The sequence below is a fragment of the Trichophyton benhamiae genome (genome assembly GCF_000151125.1).
Source record: "Trichophyton benhamiae CBS 112371 chromosome Unknown contix00378_25.r1.exp, whole genome shotgun sequence".
Taxonomy (NCBI): Eukaryota; Fungi; Ascomycota; class Eurotiomycetes; order Onygenales; family Arthrodermataceae; genus Trichophyton; species Trichophyton benhamiae.
The window spans coordinates 430,430-446,675 of NW_003315106.1; the positions used below are offsets into that span (position 1 = coordinate 430,430).

The 16,246-nt window shown below is 47.7% G+C and overlaps 6 protein-coding genes across 6 annotated transcripts; 3 read left to right on the forward strand and 3 right to left on the reverse strand.

Moving 5' to 3' along the window:
- Window positions 1-3,562: 3,562 nt before the first annotated feature.
- Window positions 3,563-5,136, forward strand: ARB_07344 (uncharacterized protein; the record flags this gene model as incomplete). Its single annotated transcript, XM_003014737.1, has 3 exons — window positions 3,563-3,858; window positions 4,051-4,291; window positions 4,372-5,136. 3 exons carry the CDS (start codon window positions 3,563-3,565, stop codon window positions 5,134-5,136), a joined length of 1,302 nt encoding a protein of 433 aa, XP_003014783.1.
- Window positions 5,137-7,095: 1,959 nt separating this feature from the next.
- On the reverse strand, window positions 7,096-8,610 carry ARB_07345 (uncharacterized protein; the record flags this gene model as incomplete). Its single annotated transcript, XM_003014738.1, has 2 exons — window positions 7,096-8,410; window positions 8,474-8,610. The coding sequence occupies 2 exons, from the start codon at window positions 8,608-8,610 to the stop codon at window positions 7,096-7,098; spliced, it is 1,452 nt and encodes a 483-aa protein (XP_003014784.1).
- Window positions 8,611-8,883: 273 nt separating this feature from the next.
- On the forward strand, window positions 8,884-9,875 carry ARB_07346 (uncharacterized protein; the record flags this gene model as incomplete). Its single annotated transcript, XM_003014739.1, has 3 exons — window positions 8,884-9,108; window positions 9,164-9,454; window positions 9,477-9,875. 3 exons carry the CDS (start codon window positions 8,884-8,886, stop codon window positions 9,873-9,875), a joined length of 915 nt encoding a protein of 304 aa, XP_003014785.1.
- A 202-nt stretch (window positions 9,876-10,077) lies between these two features.
- Window positions 10,078-11,022, reverse strand: ARB_07347 (uncharacterized protein; the record flags this gene model as incomplete). Its single annotated transcript, XM_003014740.1, has 3 exons — window positions 10,078-10,255; window positions 10,317-10,721; window positions 10,862-11,022. 3 exons carry the CDS (start codon window positions 11,020-11,022, stop codon window positions 10,078-10,080), a joined length of 744 nt encoding a protein of 247 aa, XP_003014786.1.
- A 560-nt stretch (window positions 11,023-11,582) lies between these two features.
- On the forward strand, window positions 11,583-12,173 carry ARB_07348 (uncharacterized protein; the record flags this gene model as incomplete). The annotated part of the gene is made up of 2 exons (XM_003014741.1): window positions 11,583-11,653; window positions 11,843-12,173. 2 exons carry the CDS (start codon window positions 11,583-11,585, stop codon window positions 12,171-12,173), a joined length of 402 nt encoding a protein of 133 aa, XP_003014787.1.
- Window positions 12,174-12,748: 575 nt separating this feature from the next.
- On the reverse strand, window positions 12,749-15,554 carry ARB_07349 (annexin ANXC4; the record flags this gene model as incomplete). Its single annotated transcript, XM_003014742.1, has 2 exons — window positions 12,749-13,084; window positions 13,146-15,554. 2 exons carry the CDS (start codon window positions 15,552-15,554, stop codon window positions 12,749-12,751), a joined length of 2,745 nt encoding a protein of 914 aa, XP_003014788.1.
- Window positions 15,555-16,246: the final 692 nt, after the last annotated feature.

Sequence of the window (16,246 nt, forward strand, 5' to 3'; positions counted from 1 at the left end):
AATAGACTAGACCAGACTGTGCCAGGTGGCTATCTGCAAAGAACTGATTCTTTGCAGCACAGGCTTGTAAGTGGGCTTGGTTTTGGGCGATACACGATTGTTCCGTCCGGTTGCTTGCTTGGGTATAGATAGGTCAACCGGCATGGGGGTACATGACACATCTGAGGTAGAAGTAGATAGTTATGCATTCTGCGAGTATCCCAGAGATTTAATAGTATTCCAAATTTTCGCTGGGGTTATGGACGGATGTTCCACCAAGGACCAGCCAGGTGGCTATGTGGAGGTGTCAACAGGGGAACAGCCTTCGCTGATGCGAGCCCGGCACATCAAACATTAGTAACTAGTTAGTGATCGGAGGAAGCCATATGTTAATTACAATATACGTACAATATCATGTCGATAACGGACCCTGGCGGTAGACTAATGATGGGCGGGGAAAAGGGCTCGTATGTATGCATATATGTATGCACCAGGGGTCAACTCGCATCCCAACCTCAAGCATGTACCATTATAATAGCTGGTCGGGGGGTTATAGGACTCGGTAACTCATCGCCCACACCCTTAACTTCTGGTCCTGGCTGATTATCGTAGTATCTTGGATCCTCTGCCGTCTGCTGTCCTTTTTGTTCTGTTGTTGTTGTTGTTGTTGTTGTTGTTTGTAGTGAGTTTGGTTTTGATTATTTAATCCGCCTCGCTAGAAGGTTTCTCGGCCCGAGCCCAAAAGGGTAATCGGTCACCTCCAGCCGCCAACGTCAACTTCGACGTCAACTTCAACGTCGACCATCAACGTCCTGGCTTCACGAGCTTCGCCGACATCAATCTCACCTCGCCGTTGTCTGCATGATATCCTACGGTGCAAGGTGTCTCAGTTGGCGGCTTACAGCAAAAACAGGGAATATAAAACGAACACGAAAGAAACGTCAAGTTGACACAGGATGCCTGTAGTTTGAACTAAAATGGCGCTGGCTGCCCACATAAGACTTGCATACACATCTTGTCATTGAAAAAGCGAACCAAGAGTTCAGAGTGCTGTGGTGTGAACTAAAAAAAAAAATGATAGTGAACTTGACGACGATGTCAAAGGTGCGTCTTATCCGGATCGACCGGGAGTTGCAGATGGCCTTTAAATCAGTCCACTGGAAAGGCACAAACTCTCTGCCCCTCTTCCCCCCCTGGTCCAACAGAACGGTGACAGTCAACTAGATTAAAAAAGAAAGGAAAGGAAACACAACAAACGAGAAGAGGAAAAAGAAAATTGTTGTTGGTCAATCTTGGCGAACTGCCGTCTGATTGTTTATGTACAGCATCTGGAGTACCGAGTACACGCAGGCTAACTAGTTAGTTGCCGTTACCTTTTTTTATCCATCGCTAGCCACCCTAGCACCGATGGTGGAGATTTGCCAGTGCTAGTCTGTTGGCTGAGTGAGAAGAGGGCGTCTTCGTTAAGCCCAGGTGCCTCAGAGCACTCGGAGAAATCTGGGAAACGAAGGGGGAAAAGCCAACTGTGTCCAGTGGGAAGTATGACGGAGCCTTCTAACCCGAAGGCGTGAATCCTTTTGAGAACAAACTAAATATGGAGCAACTAGTTTTGCTTTGTTCTTCTCCAAAAATAACGTTCTTGGGATGGGAGAATTCTAGACCAAACCATTCCCTCCCCAGGCCATCACACATGATGTGCCTCCGCTTTTACCTTTTCTAAGGATTGCGAAAATGAACAACAACCAGCCAATCTTGCCAATACAACCTCTAGGTGATACTAATATTTTTATAGTACAAGGATTAAGGTGGGTGAACTGCAAGGCGCAAGGTCAGGGTTTCTTCCCTCGCAAGGGGAGACCGCTCGGATATTTTCTTTTCTCTTCTCACGCACTCTTTACCTTCCTCCTTTTTCGGTCGTATCATGGCTCGAGCTCTGGTCTCGCCCTCTTTACCGCCCCCCCCCCCCCCCCCCCAACAAGCCATTCAATCACGAATGATCTTCATGACCAGATTCTAGCCTAATAAACATTCAGGAATACGGGGTATTTGGAAAAGCATTCGATGTCTTCCCTAGCTAGCCGCCCGATCTTCGAACTATCTCGACAGCTATCCCGTCTCCAAATGCCCTCTTCTTCGTCCACCTTTCATGACCGATCACATATGCATTCACCCTGATTCGGAATAAGCCATCGGCTACGTTTGGTCTTACCGCGATAGTCCGCCGTTTCGTCACATTTCAACAGCATTTTTCTTCCTGCGTCTGTCTGCATTCTCCACAAACGCAATCGATCAAGCAATTCCCCACTGGAATCGAAGGAGGCTATCCGGCTCCGAAGTATCATCCTATCCGCGGCTGTTTTACGGAATTTCCCAATCAAGCAGCCTGCGAATTGACAAACTAGCTTGTGGTCTTACCTTAAAATCGTTTATTTTCAAGTTGCTTTTTCTCCAGTTTCTTTACTTTTTCCTTTCTATTCTTTCTTTTTTTTATTAGCTTGCCCTGCTCTTCTCTTTTCATTCTCGCGAGAGAGATTGTGTTTATTTTTACCCCATTCACCGTTACCCCCTTTTATACTTTCCTCGTCTATCGCATTTTATATTTTATCTTCCCGCTGCCTTGTGGTAGTTACCTCCATGCTTTGTCATTTTGCCCAGTTTTTTTATTTATTATTTTTATTTTTTTTACACACCGACACCTACATCCGCTCGTTCCTCTGCGTGTCGAGCTGCGGATCTCAGCGAGAGGCTGACAGAAGCGCCCAGGTCCTTTCTATATTCCGCACCGCTATCTGGATACCTCACCCTCACAGGCAGACCGCATTATCCCTCTCTTAATATCTTAAAGTTGCGCCGTCTTGCAAATATTTGTTATTTGCAGTTAATCGGGCTGCTGTCCTATTGATTTGTAGCATACTAACATATAGTAGTACCTATTTCTATCCTGCATGTACCCGGATTGTCTCCTGCGTTTGCTTTCGCTCCTTTCTTTTCTTTTCAGCACTCGCGTCCCATTAGTATCACTGCTTCGCTACCAGTCATCCTTCGGAAGCTGGAGTCCCACGTTTCTGAAAGGGGGGGCGGCCGCCAAACGCAGGATACAACAAAAGGAATAAGCCCAAAAGCAAATGGGGGACACCTAGAGGTTGGCAAGCCTCTATTATCATTGGAGGGCAGCAGGTGCATGGAGGTGGGCGAATTTTGACAGATAAGGGACGGACGCTAGGGAGTGTGCGTTGTGACGTAGCATACAACAGCACAGAGCCTGGCCTGTTTCGAAACATACTGCGATACCCTTCTGAGATTGTGAACATATTGCCATTCTTACCGGCAATGCTACCGCATATTATATGTGTTTTGTGGAAGGCCAACTTTTGTTTTGAATCCGCTACACCCTACTCAAAAGCCCCATCCACATCCTATTCATATTGATGAAGTTTACGGCTTTTGTCTCGTTGAATCTTCCAAGTTACTCCGGTTCATAGACTCACATTTTTCGCCTTTGCTGGAGGATGGTTCCTTTCCCTCCCATTTCGACTGCTGCCGCACCTACGTTTTACTAATATCCTTCTGCCTCTTCTCCAAAATGGCACCGCCACCTGTTGCAACCCCTTTAAAATCCCATCTCACGCTCGGTCTGGAGGTCGAGTTCTATGCTGCTCTCAAGTCTCTTGCTTTCAATGGTATTCTCGCCCATGGTTGCATGGCAAGCCTGTTAAGTAAACGACTACGACACCTACGACTATCTGGCCCCGACGGCTTCGGCTCCAAATTTAAGGTCGTCGTCGAGTCAAAAAAATACCCATGTGACGCCAAATATATAGACTATGCCCAGTGGACTCTGACTACAGATGCTACAGCACAACCCCAGAATCCAGAATGGTTTGTAGGTTGTGAGTATTCAAACATTCCGTTATCCCGGCCTTTTTCGGTTAAAGGGCACAACTGGATGTGAATGGGCGTTTGGACTAATGGTTATTTAGACGAATGTCAGCCCATAGAAATTATATCCCCCCCATATTGGGCACGCACGACCCACTGGGAAAATGACATTCAACGGATATTTTCTTCTAGGATGGGCCGGTATAATCCCATCTCCGCGAGAGAGATAAATTTATACTATGAGTTGAACAATACCACCAGCATCCATGTGCACGTCGGCAACGGAGTTGACCCAGATTCCTCCTTTCCGTTCCACACAGTACGGAACTTGGCCTTGATTCTACTAGTATATGAACCGGCCATGGATCAATTGCTCGATGCTAAATTATACCCTCCCCCTACTCTCATCGGCAACCGCGATCGCTCTCAGGATGTAAGTAATGGACATCCTTGGCTTTCGTTGGCAGTCAGCCGTCTAGTTCGGCAAAAAACAACTGACATTGCTTCATTTAGCCCGAATCCATATCCTCTATTAACACCCCTTACTTTCAGCCTCCAAACCTACCAGCACACTCCCCAAGAAGAGTATTAGCACGTCATCTCTTTAATACATGCAAAGACATTCGATCAGTGATCCGAGCGATGAGTCCACTACCACCAGATGAAACTTTGGCCCCAAATTGCCCGTGGTATTATAAGTTCAATTTCAATCCATTGCTTGATTCTTTGGATATACCACCGCCTGTATTTTCCGAACCCGAACCTGAACCAAACCCCGAAGTGAAGATTGGGAGGGAGACGTCGAACGGTCATGCTGAACCAACTATGCCAGCTCCCCCAGCTGAGCCGCGATCACCGCCTCAGCCCAAGTCATATCCAGCCCCTAAACGGAAATCTCCGACTATTGAGTTTCGGCAGCAGATTGGAACTTTGGACCCAGACACGATGGTTTACTGGATTAAGTTTCTAACGGCTTTGGTGGAGTTCTCCGGCAAACTTACGGATCAGGCGGTAGTTGAGTTCCTTGGACTGGAGGACATCGACATCGAGTATTTACCATCTACGGATGAGGGCCTGCCTATGGAGGATGAGGAACGGACTCCATATGTTACTATTCGACCACCTACGGATCCTTCTATTTCCCTCTCAGCCCTCGCGCTACTCACAAGTATGCAACCCATCGGATCCCTTGCACGTCTCCTTACCGCCATGGAATCCGTAAACATAGACCTTGACTCCGAAAGCACTCGACATTGGAAGCGCAAGGTCTCGCCATAAAAGTACATTAGCAAACCACTACCTGACGGCTCCCTCAGCACTATATCATCTCTTACTTGACCCAATTCATTTTTTTCGGCTCGCTCTTTCTGGCTGGAATATTTCATTCAGATGATACTCTCGCTGAACATCACCAAGGAAAGGTGAAACTTCTGGAATTACAACCCATACCAACTATATCTTATATTAGTTTTCTCTCTGTTGCTCCGGAAGCCTAAGGGGAACAAGTTGGAGTATCCTCTGGCAACACAGTTCAGGTCCAGTAGGATATCCAAATGGTTGGTGTTAGTCCGTCAATGCAAAACATTCTACGTTGAACGTGGATTGAAACTTTGCACCAAACATCCCGATATAGACACAGGTCTGCCAACTGTTGAGATGTTGCGCGGGAAATTTTCTAGAGACAGCCTTGACTATACTCAATACCCCTACCACGTTTGAAGCTACCCAGCAGAAGGCAAAAATATTGAAAATCAGAAAAATATTACGCCAAACTCAATGTTATTCGGATGCCTATTTAGGACTGGCGTCTCTGAATATGAGCTTGGTAATGATGAATGTCGTGCATTTAATTTTTATCTCACTCCTCACACTACTATATTTTTCTTTTTGGTAGCTTAACTAGCTAGTCGTTTTACACTATTAGCAAGTTGTGATGCAGCCACTCGTTTGGTACGCGACAACCCACTGCGGAGTGGACTTATTGTCGATTTTTAACACGAAAGGAGGAATGAGGATCTGATAATGATGTGACTCTTGGTCTTTGTCTAGTTAGGAATATCATCAACGTTCGGCTCTGTTGCTCACTACTCCTAGACTTGTTCATATGAATTTAGCAAGGTGCACATTAAAAGGGTGGGGGGGTTACACCCTCGATTTTATTGTCTTCCAATTCCATTAGTTATGTTTTAGTTATATGTTTGTGTGTATATAGCTCTTTATTTATTTATTTATTTTTTTATTTCCTTTTACCGGCACATATACCCTCAATTGATAATTTATACATTCCCTTCCCATATGGTGTGCCCTCATCCCATCAAGCGTAAAACTGTCTAATACTCGATAGTCTGCTCCTTGCTGTATTCAATAAAGCAATAAAGCTCTTACATTGAGATTTGAAATTTGGGCTGCCCGAGGCCCCTGAGAACTGTAGCCTCAAGGAACTTGGTGATGACATCTGTAGCACAGAATGCCTCTCACTTCGCGCTGTTGATTTGTTTTCCTCCGGTCTCTGTCACTTTGAATGTTTATGGCGAGCAAACATTCGCTCTCGTACTCAAACACAGATCTGGGAATGCAATATATCCCATATCATGCAGTGCTATGCTGGTTCCACAGGTTGTATCAAATCCTCAGAGATAATGTCCCTTGAACCTCACTGGATTGGAGGGGGACACAACCTAGTAGGCCTGGTCCGGAATCCGGATAGGCCTATGGGAGCTGTTTGCTTCTAAATGATACATTGACAACCTTGGTGCCGACGTACCGTAGCCAATCTATTGTATGTCCATGGAATTTGAAGATGATCAAAGAACTTGAAGCATTAACCCCCGTGCTTTCTTTTTCCTCAGTATCTCTAAAAGTCTGTGTGCAGAGATTGGATGGTCTGCTCAGCGGATACTTGCAGGAGCCCTCCGCACGAGCTTGCCAATGATATGTCGGATTATCGTGGGTGTAAGCATATAGCAAAATACGGCTGGGTACACAACATAAGCGTTTATCAATACTCCAATGAAATAACGGGATGAAAAGACCACTCAGACCCTGAGCGGCATCTAGGGCGGCAGGAGGACTAAACTCCCGGGGCCTTCTTCGTCCTGATTCGTATTCCCCATTAGCCGAGTGGCTCTTCCTGAGCTTGAAGGAGAACTCATGGATTGGATACCCAGGAGAGACGACTGACTCTTGTCCTACCACCCTGAGAGGAGGTAGAAGTATCCCGTGTTTGCGCCGTAGCGCCTACCAGGGCGCCTTGACGGATATATGACCATTTTCATCAACAAATTTCCCACGGTCCCATTCTCTGCCTTCCCCTTTCTTTGCCCATCTAACACTTTCTATTTCCTTATGGTCATTCGAGCCTAAACCAGCAAAGGATTTGTTTGCTTCCCACTTCTCCACTACCCTATCGTCAAACCCAGCCTCTCGTAGGCGCTCCGCACCCTTCCGTTTCCATATCTCACGGTCCCGCAGTGCCTCTAGCGCCATATCCCAGTCATCATTTGCATGCTTGTCTGCTTCCTTTGGGTTGAAAAGGCCTGGTACAGGGCGGATGTGTCCTGGATGATCATTCTTGGCAGCATTGTCATCTTCAAGGTGTATGTCCAACGCGGGGTCATATTTTGACGAAAAATGGGCGTCTATGTTACTCGAATTTGTGGTCCTGTAAACCCCACGACCACGAGATTGGATAGGTTGACTATTGTCCGCGAAAGCCGTGGGTGGCGCAGGACCAATAAGATCGCTCAGTGGGTCTGAATCGTCGGATGTGCTGCTTCTATCATTTGGTGACATATGCCTACTTCGAGCATCTTCAGCACATGTTTGTGGGGGTAACGGCGGTGGCTTCTTGTCAACGCTGGTGTGGGTATCTGCGCGCAAGTCGCCACTTTTATCCTCCATATGCATGTGCTTTTCAATTTTCTCCTCTCGGTTCCTGCTGCGTCTCCTCTGGCGGTGAGTCCTGGTTGGGGATTTAGACCGACTGCGAGATCTTCCATGGCGATCGTGCGCCCTCCTGTCACTCCTGCTCCGGCGGGGACCCGAATTTTCTCTCTGATCCTTTGCTGGATGACCATGTTCATATTTTGACAATTCTTGGGCGCGTTGATGCCGCCTATGATGATCCCTTTCACCCTTCCTGTCGTGTCCACTCTGTCCGGATTCTCGTGCTGTATCCCCTTTATCTGGCCTATCCTCCAGATGATGCCGCTTTCGTGCTCTGGATATTGTATCACCATCGCCACCGGAATACCTGTATTCTTTTTCTCCTTTTTGAATACGGCTTTTTCCATGACGGTCACGGTGATGAGGTCTTACTCCATTTTGGTCCTGTCGTTCGGGGGATTCAACCCTCCGACGTTTGTGTACCCGATCGTCTCGCCCATCTGACCTTGAAGATCGAGATGGCTTGCCTCTTCCATCCAGTAGTGTCCTCATTCTCTGCCTCGCCTCCTCCTCCTCCTTCCGTTTTAAATTCTCATTGTGGCTGTCTGTTTCGCGGAGGATATGCTTTAAAAACCGTGTATTTGGCTTCGGAGCGCCATTAATAGATCTATCGTAGCACACTAGTCAGATATATACTTTCAAGGATAGAGATAATTCCAATAATACCTACCGTTTTGACGGGCCGTATATTCCAAGAGCCGAGTATCTGCGCGAGCAGTCCCGCGCATCTTTAGCAAGAAGCTGGGCAACATAGTTATCATCATTGTAGTCCACATCGTTTATATCTTCATTTCTGGACCTTGACATGATCTGGTGTATTGATAATTGCTTCGTCAAACTGCCTTTTGTCTTTCATCGTCGACGTTGAGCTCGAAGCTGGAACTTTTTCGATATCAAGATAACGCTGACTAAGCCAGATAAAGTCAAACAATGCAAACAATATGCTTGTTTACTTTTTGTTATCGCGATAAGCTTAAATGTTTATCTTCACTCCGCGATATCAGTTTCCTTAGACGATGAGACCACAAAGATAAGTAAGACCCGCAGAGACGTTGGAGTCGACGTGAGTGGTCACGCACAATGGTTGATACTGCTTACTCTGATGCGCTTGCGCAGATTCAGGCTCTAGACAAACAGATACCTGCGGATACCCTTGCAATCATTCGAATCAGCGAGCCAATCGGCACATCAGATGGGAACGCAACATCGGAGCGGTCGCCATCAAAGCGTACCTCAGACGTGTCTACGGACGCATATGATAATCCAACACCGGCGACATTAGAAGCTGACCTGACACATTATAAGGTATGTTTACAGTTAAAAAGAATTGAATTAAACGGCTAATTAACAATGGTTTTAGGAACTATTCTCGAAGCTCCGGTTTTCGTACCTCGAACAGGTCACGAAAGAGAAGTTTCTACGTGCTATTGTTGGTGATCCACCGCTAGTCGTTGCGCATAGTGACAATGTCGAGTTGGAAGCAGAACTCGCACAAATAAAGGAAGAGTTGCAACGGCGAAAGGAGGAAGTTAGGATATCAGTTGAGGAGATGGAAAAGATGAGCAGAGACCTAGCAAAAAGTAAAGGCACTCACCTATGTTCCTCGCTAAAACCTGGCACAATTAAGCTAATTATCCCCATATATCACAGGGTATGAAAACGTACAGCTACAGACCACACAGCTTTCAGAGCTGCCGGCTTCAATTTCGAACCTCGAAGAAACAGTTTCCAGGTTGCGTGATGCTCAATCAGCGCAGCTTCAGGAACGATCGTCTCTATCTCCATCTCAAAATCTCCCGCTTGAAGCTACTCTTCGACTTTTGGCAAATAAGGATGCTGAACTAACAAGCCTGAAACGAACGCTGGCGTCCTCAGAAACAGCGTTAGTCCGTAAAACGGGAGAAACAGAAGCATTGGAGAGGGAGTTGGCTGTATTAGAAAAGAAGAGAAATGAAGTTGTTGCGCAAGCCAAGGAGGCGCAACGACGGAAACTCCAAGGAGAGAGTGACGGGCTTGAAGAAATGGGGCGATGGTATGCAGGGGCAGAGCAAATACTGAAAAGCTTAGTATAACCCGGCATCTATGCGAGTTCAAGTCAATGTTGGACTATTGATTAAGGAGACAGACACAAGGTATGTATATAAAGGGAAATGGTCGCTATTGTATATTGAATGGTTTGGTCATAACTCGTATTTCATGATATACATGGGAGTATTTTGGATAGCGACATCCATTTATTATTTTGTTTTATTTTGTATCCTCTTTTTTAATCATCTACTCCTCGTCTTCCTCCTCCTCCTCGTCATCACCCTTCTCGGCAGCTCTCATCTTCTTGCGCTTAACGCGGCCAGGGCGACCACCACCAAGAGGAGAGGTGAGGGAGAAGTCAATGTGCTTCTGGGAGTCAAGACGGACAACGAAGGATGGGACGTTGACGATTTGCTTGCCGACACTATTAATACACGTTAGAGATAGTCCAATGAGATATGCATCAGTGGAGCGTGGATGCGTACCGGATGTGTCTCTGTCTGATAAGAACACGGGCGTGATGGATGGACTTGGCCAATCCAAGTCTGTAGACGCAAGTCTGAAGACGGCGCTCCAAGAAATCTTCAATCTTAAGAGCAAGCACGTAATCGAGCTTCATGCGGGACTCGTCGAGGACACCAACACGGACAAGTCGTCGAATCAAGGCGTTACCCTCGAAAAGACGCTTGGGATCCTTCTCGTCAAGGGTGAGAAGCTCACTGCAGCCACTCCTTATTAGCGCTCCACCTCCTGATATCACATATACCATAAATTCCAGGAAAAAACCATACCGAGCAGCACGACGGATCTTGGACAAAGTCAGGTTGACACGCCACACCTCACGCTTGTTGCGGAGGCCATATTCGCCGACCAGCTTCAATTCGGAGTCACTAGAAATAGGCGAAAACGCGCAGGTTAGGAACAGTTCGCACCAACGACATAAGCAAAAGCAAGCTAATTGCTCAGTGGCCGGGAAGTACTAACAGACGAGCCGACTCGAATGCTATAAAAAAAGAGAACGCATTAGCACTTCAGTCGACTACTTTTTTCCCCTGCGGAATATCCAAATCGCAACTTGGAGAATAGCTCAATACTTACGACGACGTGGGACCTTGTAGGTCTTGGAGTATGCGCGCCTGCAATCAACACAGACATGTTAGCAACGCATCCAGCGCCCTCAATCTCTTCCATCTCTCTTCGCCAGGGGGGCGTCAACGTACGGAGCCATGGTGAATTAGTTGTCGAAGGCTGAGCTGCACACCAGAACTTGTCGATGCGAACAGGAAGAAAACGAAGAGACGAAAAAGTTCACGAGGTTTTTTTGGGTGTTTCTGGAGATGCTGACATAAGCAGTCGCTTCTCCCGTTTGGGCGACTAGTTAGGGCTGCAGCCCTCGCCGCCCGAAAAGCGCACGCTAAGCGAAAAAGAAGTTTGCGACGTCGAAAGACAATCTCGAGCAGCGCAGCAACTTCACCAGGCTCGACAAACTCCCAGCAACGACACAACCCTTCATCCAGCCGTCAAGATGGGTCACTCAGCCGGTTTGAGGGCGGGCACTCGCGTACGTTTTGGCTCTGGCTTTTGTTGCGACTCCGTGGGCGGTGCAGGGGAAGCTGACGATGTGTTGAATAGTATGCCTTTTCTCGCGACTTCAAGAAGAAGGGTGTTATCCCGCTGTCCACCTACCTGAAGACCTACCGGTACGGGACCTTTCGAATGATGTGTATACGGTTAATATTGGTGGAATTGTCATGCTGATACTATACGTCTCTAGTGTCGGTGATATTGTTGATCTCAAGGTCAACGGTGCTGTTCAGAAGGGGTTAGTTGACCAATTCCACCTGTGTTGATCCAAATCCATTCGCCTCGATTATACGATTCTCTGGCCCCAAAGAATGTGATGAGCATGGGAAATAAAAGATTAGAAGAGGCGAAAGATCCAATGATCGAGAAATGGAGGCGGATAGTTTGATAACAGCACCTGGTTTACTAAAACGTTTCCGTTTTCTAGTATGCCACACAAAGACTTCCACGGAAAGACCGGCGTCGTATACAACGTCACCAAGTCCGCCGTTGGTGTCATAATCTACAAGCGCGTCGGCAACCGATACATCGAGAAGCGAGTGAACGTCCGCATCGAGCACATCAACCACTCCCGATCCCGAGAGGAGTTCCTCAACCGTGTCAAGGAGAACGCTGTCAAGAAGCGCAAGGCCAAGGAGGAGGGTGTCCACGTCCACTTGAAGAGACAGCCCGTCGGTCCCCGTGAGGCCAGAGTAGTGAGCCTGGAAGGAAACGCCCCAGAGACCCTTGCTCCTCTTCCATACGAGACGACCATTTAATTTAAGAATTCAAAAAACGAAATTATTGAAAATACCACTACCACACGTTTTTCTCTCTGCTTGTCTCAAATTTCAAAAGCCTGGGTCCAGAGGGGGTTTCTCTTGTTCTATAGGTTTTTGTTTTTTTCCAAGGTCGTTCCAAGGAGCATAGGAAAGGATAACAATGTACCTTTCTCCCTTGTTGCTGCAACGGACGTACCGGAGCCATTACTCCGGCTGTTGATTGGGAATAAGGCACTCATGATATACAAGGCGCTGCGCCATTTTAACGATTTGACCCTCTTTCCATTGGAGTAACTATGGTGCTGTCCTTTCTCTACCAGCGTAGTTGTACGGCTTTTATATTAGCACTTTCATGTAGCTTTTGGAAGGCATAAATGTGTAAGTCTCTTGGTAAATATGAAATTTCTACCTCCAATAATTAAGATGCAGCGGATAACATGGAACCCGTAAAAAGAAGTGTATTGGCTTCGCTTCATCAATTGTCCCTCGTCTTCAGACCATGATTATATACCAAAGGAAAGCAAAATGAGCAACCCCAGCAAGGCGAATATTATCATTAAGTAACCGGCCAGTCATGGTTCCTCGTTTTCAACATGAAAGCTCGAACTCTTAACCAGCTCCACGCAGAAATCGGCCCATTCAGTTTTCTTTTCATGGGCTCCAGCACCTCCAACCTCGATAATTTCTTCCTCGATATGGTCTTCAATGAACCGACCGTATTTTCGACGGTACTCGGATTTGACTCTTTCCAAGTGATGTGGCTCCCAGTGCAGACGGACTAAGCGTGAAATTAGCAGCTCAGCACGGTCACGTCCAGTGCCAGACTCTGTGATAGCCTGGTGGATGAGTAGAGCATCTCTCATGGGCCGGTTACGAACACCGTTTAGAATATGGCCCAATGTCTCTCCCTATAAGGTAAAAATAGAGTCAGGATACGGCAAATGAATAAAGCAAATAAGCGATACGTACCACCAAATTTCGAGACTTCGAGAGCATAGCCCTTGTAAAGTTCTCCCGATAAGTCATCTCATAAGCTTGCAACACTTCCCGAAGGTGCGCATTGCCCCTTACTATGATAATCTGTATCATAGCGGTCTCGCCTCCGTCTCGCGAGGTCACTGCCCGATGTAGGTCATAAACATCCCTGCGAACCAAGTCAACGTTCAAGGGCGCGTTGTCAGGCTGTCTCTTCTCCTGCAAAGCAAGTAGAATAGCAACGCGGAACTTGTCTGCTTTGAGCTCAGTCTGCATACACAGCTCAAGGTTATCCTGATACCTCTTGTCGCGGAAGCAAGCCTTGATCTCCTTGATTTCAGCATTGGGCCTCCCGATAAGTGACTCGATAAGGAGTTCATGCCGAGTACGGCTCGATTGATACCAGAAATTGGCCCATAGAGCTTCCGACTCCCACTGCCCCAAGGCAGTCGCATAGCATACTTTACCGAAGTTTCCGGGGACCACCATCTTGATATGCTTGGCCATGTTCACCCCCTTTCTGGTCATGACCCTTAGATTCTTGTATGCCCCACGAAGATGCAGAATCTCATCAGATGTGAGGTATGGAAGGATCTTTATCAATGTTTTAGCATTGATTTTGGAATGATTTAGGGCAGAATGGACCAGTTTCGCGTCATCTTTGGGGTCATAGACGTACACCTGAGCTTCCTTAGGTGCAATCTCCTTGATCACGCTCGGGCCTAAGCTGGTGGACAATCTCCTACGGATTTCAAGTTCCAGGCCAGGATCTTCCATCTTTTTCTTGTCTTTCTTACTTCTCTTGCGGCCTAAAGTCTTGCTTTCTTTGCCGTTGAGAGGCTCGATGTCTGACAAGGCATCATCCCCAAGGGACGTTGGCCATTGAATAGGAGATATACTTTGGTATGTACCCTTATAAGGCTCTAGGAGTGGGCTGGCTGGAGGGTTGGCGCCATCTGGGAAACTGCCGGGTATCTTCATTTGGTTGTCAGGAGCTAAGTTCAAGTTACTTGGCTTGCTGGAGACGGTTTGACGACGCGGCTTTATTTCTAGATATGAGGGTTGCTTCGGCTGGGTAACTGGAGCCGGAGCATATTGGACTTTGGTAGGATTTGTAGCAGCGGCAGCGGCAGCGGCAGGAGGAGGAGGAGCAGTATAATTAGGGTTAGTAGTAGCAGCTGGAGCAGTAGGTGCGGGTGTCTGGGTGGAATATCTGATCTGTGAGGCAGGTACAGAATACTGGTAAACATCTGGCTTGCTGTATGTTTGCTTTGTGGGAATATGTCCAGTAGATGTTGCGCGTTTATGTTCTGGCTTCGGGCCCAATGTCTGAACACTAGCGGGCGTTTGACTGTATTGTGGAGGTACATATCGCGCAGCAGGAATGCTAGGATACTGGGTAGTTGATGTTGCCGGGCTGGCGACAGTTGCCCCTGGTATCACACTGGGAATAGGGCGAGTATAAGTTGAAGTCTGCGGGCGGGGAGGCAGCTCTGGGGCGGTCGCCACTGGGGCAGTGGAAGCTACCATAGGCTGCTTCTGCAGTTGGTAATACTGCGTAAGATTGGCATATATATTAGGCACCTCGGGATGATTATTATGATTATCATTATGTGGTTGGGGAACTGCAGCAGGCTGATTCTCAGTTGCTGGTGGAACATAGCCTTCACGTTCACATTCGGGGATTTCAGCCCATGCATTGAGATCAATATCAGATGGTTTTTCATCAAAATGGCGGTCCTTGGTATCGGAAGACGGGTAAAGCTGCGACTTCAGCTTTTCCAGCGTACTGCTTAGCCCAAAGTTCTGTGTCTTTTGCACCATAGGAGGCATCTCGTCTCGAGCAGAGGAGCCGGCAGGCGCAGGAGCTTGTTCTGGCTCAAATAAACTTCCATGTCGCGGCGATTCCCTGGTTCGACTGCGGGAGTACCGTCGCCGATCCGCTGTATACTCCTTGGTATACTCATAGCTGGAGTCTGAATCATATGTCACCTTTGGGTTCGCCGGACGCCTGCCACGGGATCCTGATCGTGACCGCAAACGACGGTGATGGTTTCTAGCAAGGGGGTAGTCGTAAGGTTCACCATATGCCAGATGGTCATCTTCCGACTCTGAATAGTATGCTGGCTCATGTAGTCGGGATGGCCGTGGCGAAGGATAAGCGACGGCCGGCGGCTTGGTGGCCGGAGCAGCGTCAATATCCGACCGGGAGTCGTAAATGTAACTTGACCGCTTGCTCTTGGATGGCTTCGAACTAGACGAATATCTATCCGTAGGAGCTAGTGCATGCTCGTCGGAGAGATAGTAGTGATCGTTTGTTACTTGCGTAGAGTACTTTGAGCTCCTTGATGGCTGATACCTTTCATCATCGGAGGGGGAAACTTCGCGATACTGCGTAGACATGCGCCGCGCGCTTGTCCGCCGAGAGACTTCGTCCTCATACGAGTCATAGTCATAGTACTTTTTTGAAGGTTTCTCCCTCTCCCTGGAAGGAGATGCCCTGCGAACATGGCTATGGCTGCGGCTATGACTGCGTTCAGTATGATCGTGCTCACGGCCGTGTCGCGATCTTGATCGTTCTCGAGACTTAGACCTCGATCGGTAGTACTGGTCAGGGATTCGAAGCGACATGGCTGTGAGATATTGGCGAGCTTCAACCAGCCAGTTCCTCCGTCACAGAGCAAAATAGAGGTGCCTTCTGGGAAAATAATAGACCTCCGAAAACCGCTTGATAAACCACAAGCAGCCAGATGGTGTAGCTCCAGAATGCAGAGTTGAAGGATTGTGAAGGAAGCGAGCCAGCGAGAACTCGTTTACTAGTGAGCTGCACGAGCCTTGCGAAGCGGGTTTCAGCCGCTTTGCACCACCAAGCAACGGCCGCTTGGCCCCCATATTTGCTTAACTCTGGTCTGCACGACGCTGGCGCACATTGGCTGGTCACGCAGGAGGTGCCTGGTGATGGCTGGGGGGGTCGCCCGCTCGTCGTATTCTGTATCCATGCGATTGGCTGTGCAGGGATATGGCTGCCCTGTCAATGTCCCGAGGTTTGCGAAGCGCATGCCAAAAATAAAGAAGAACGAAAAACTCGTTCACTG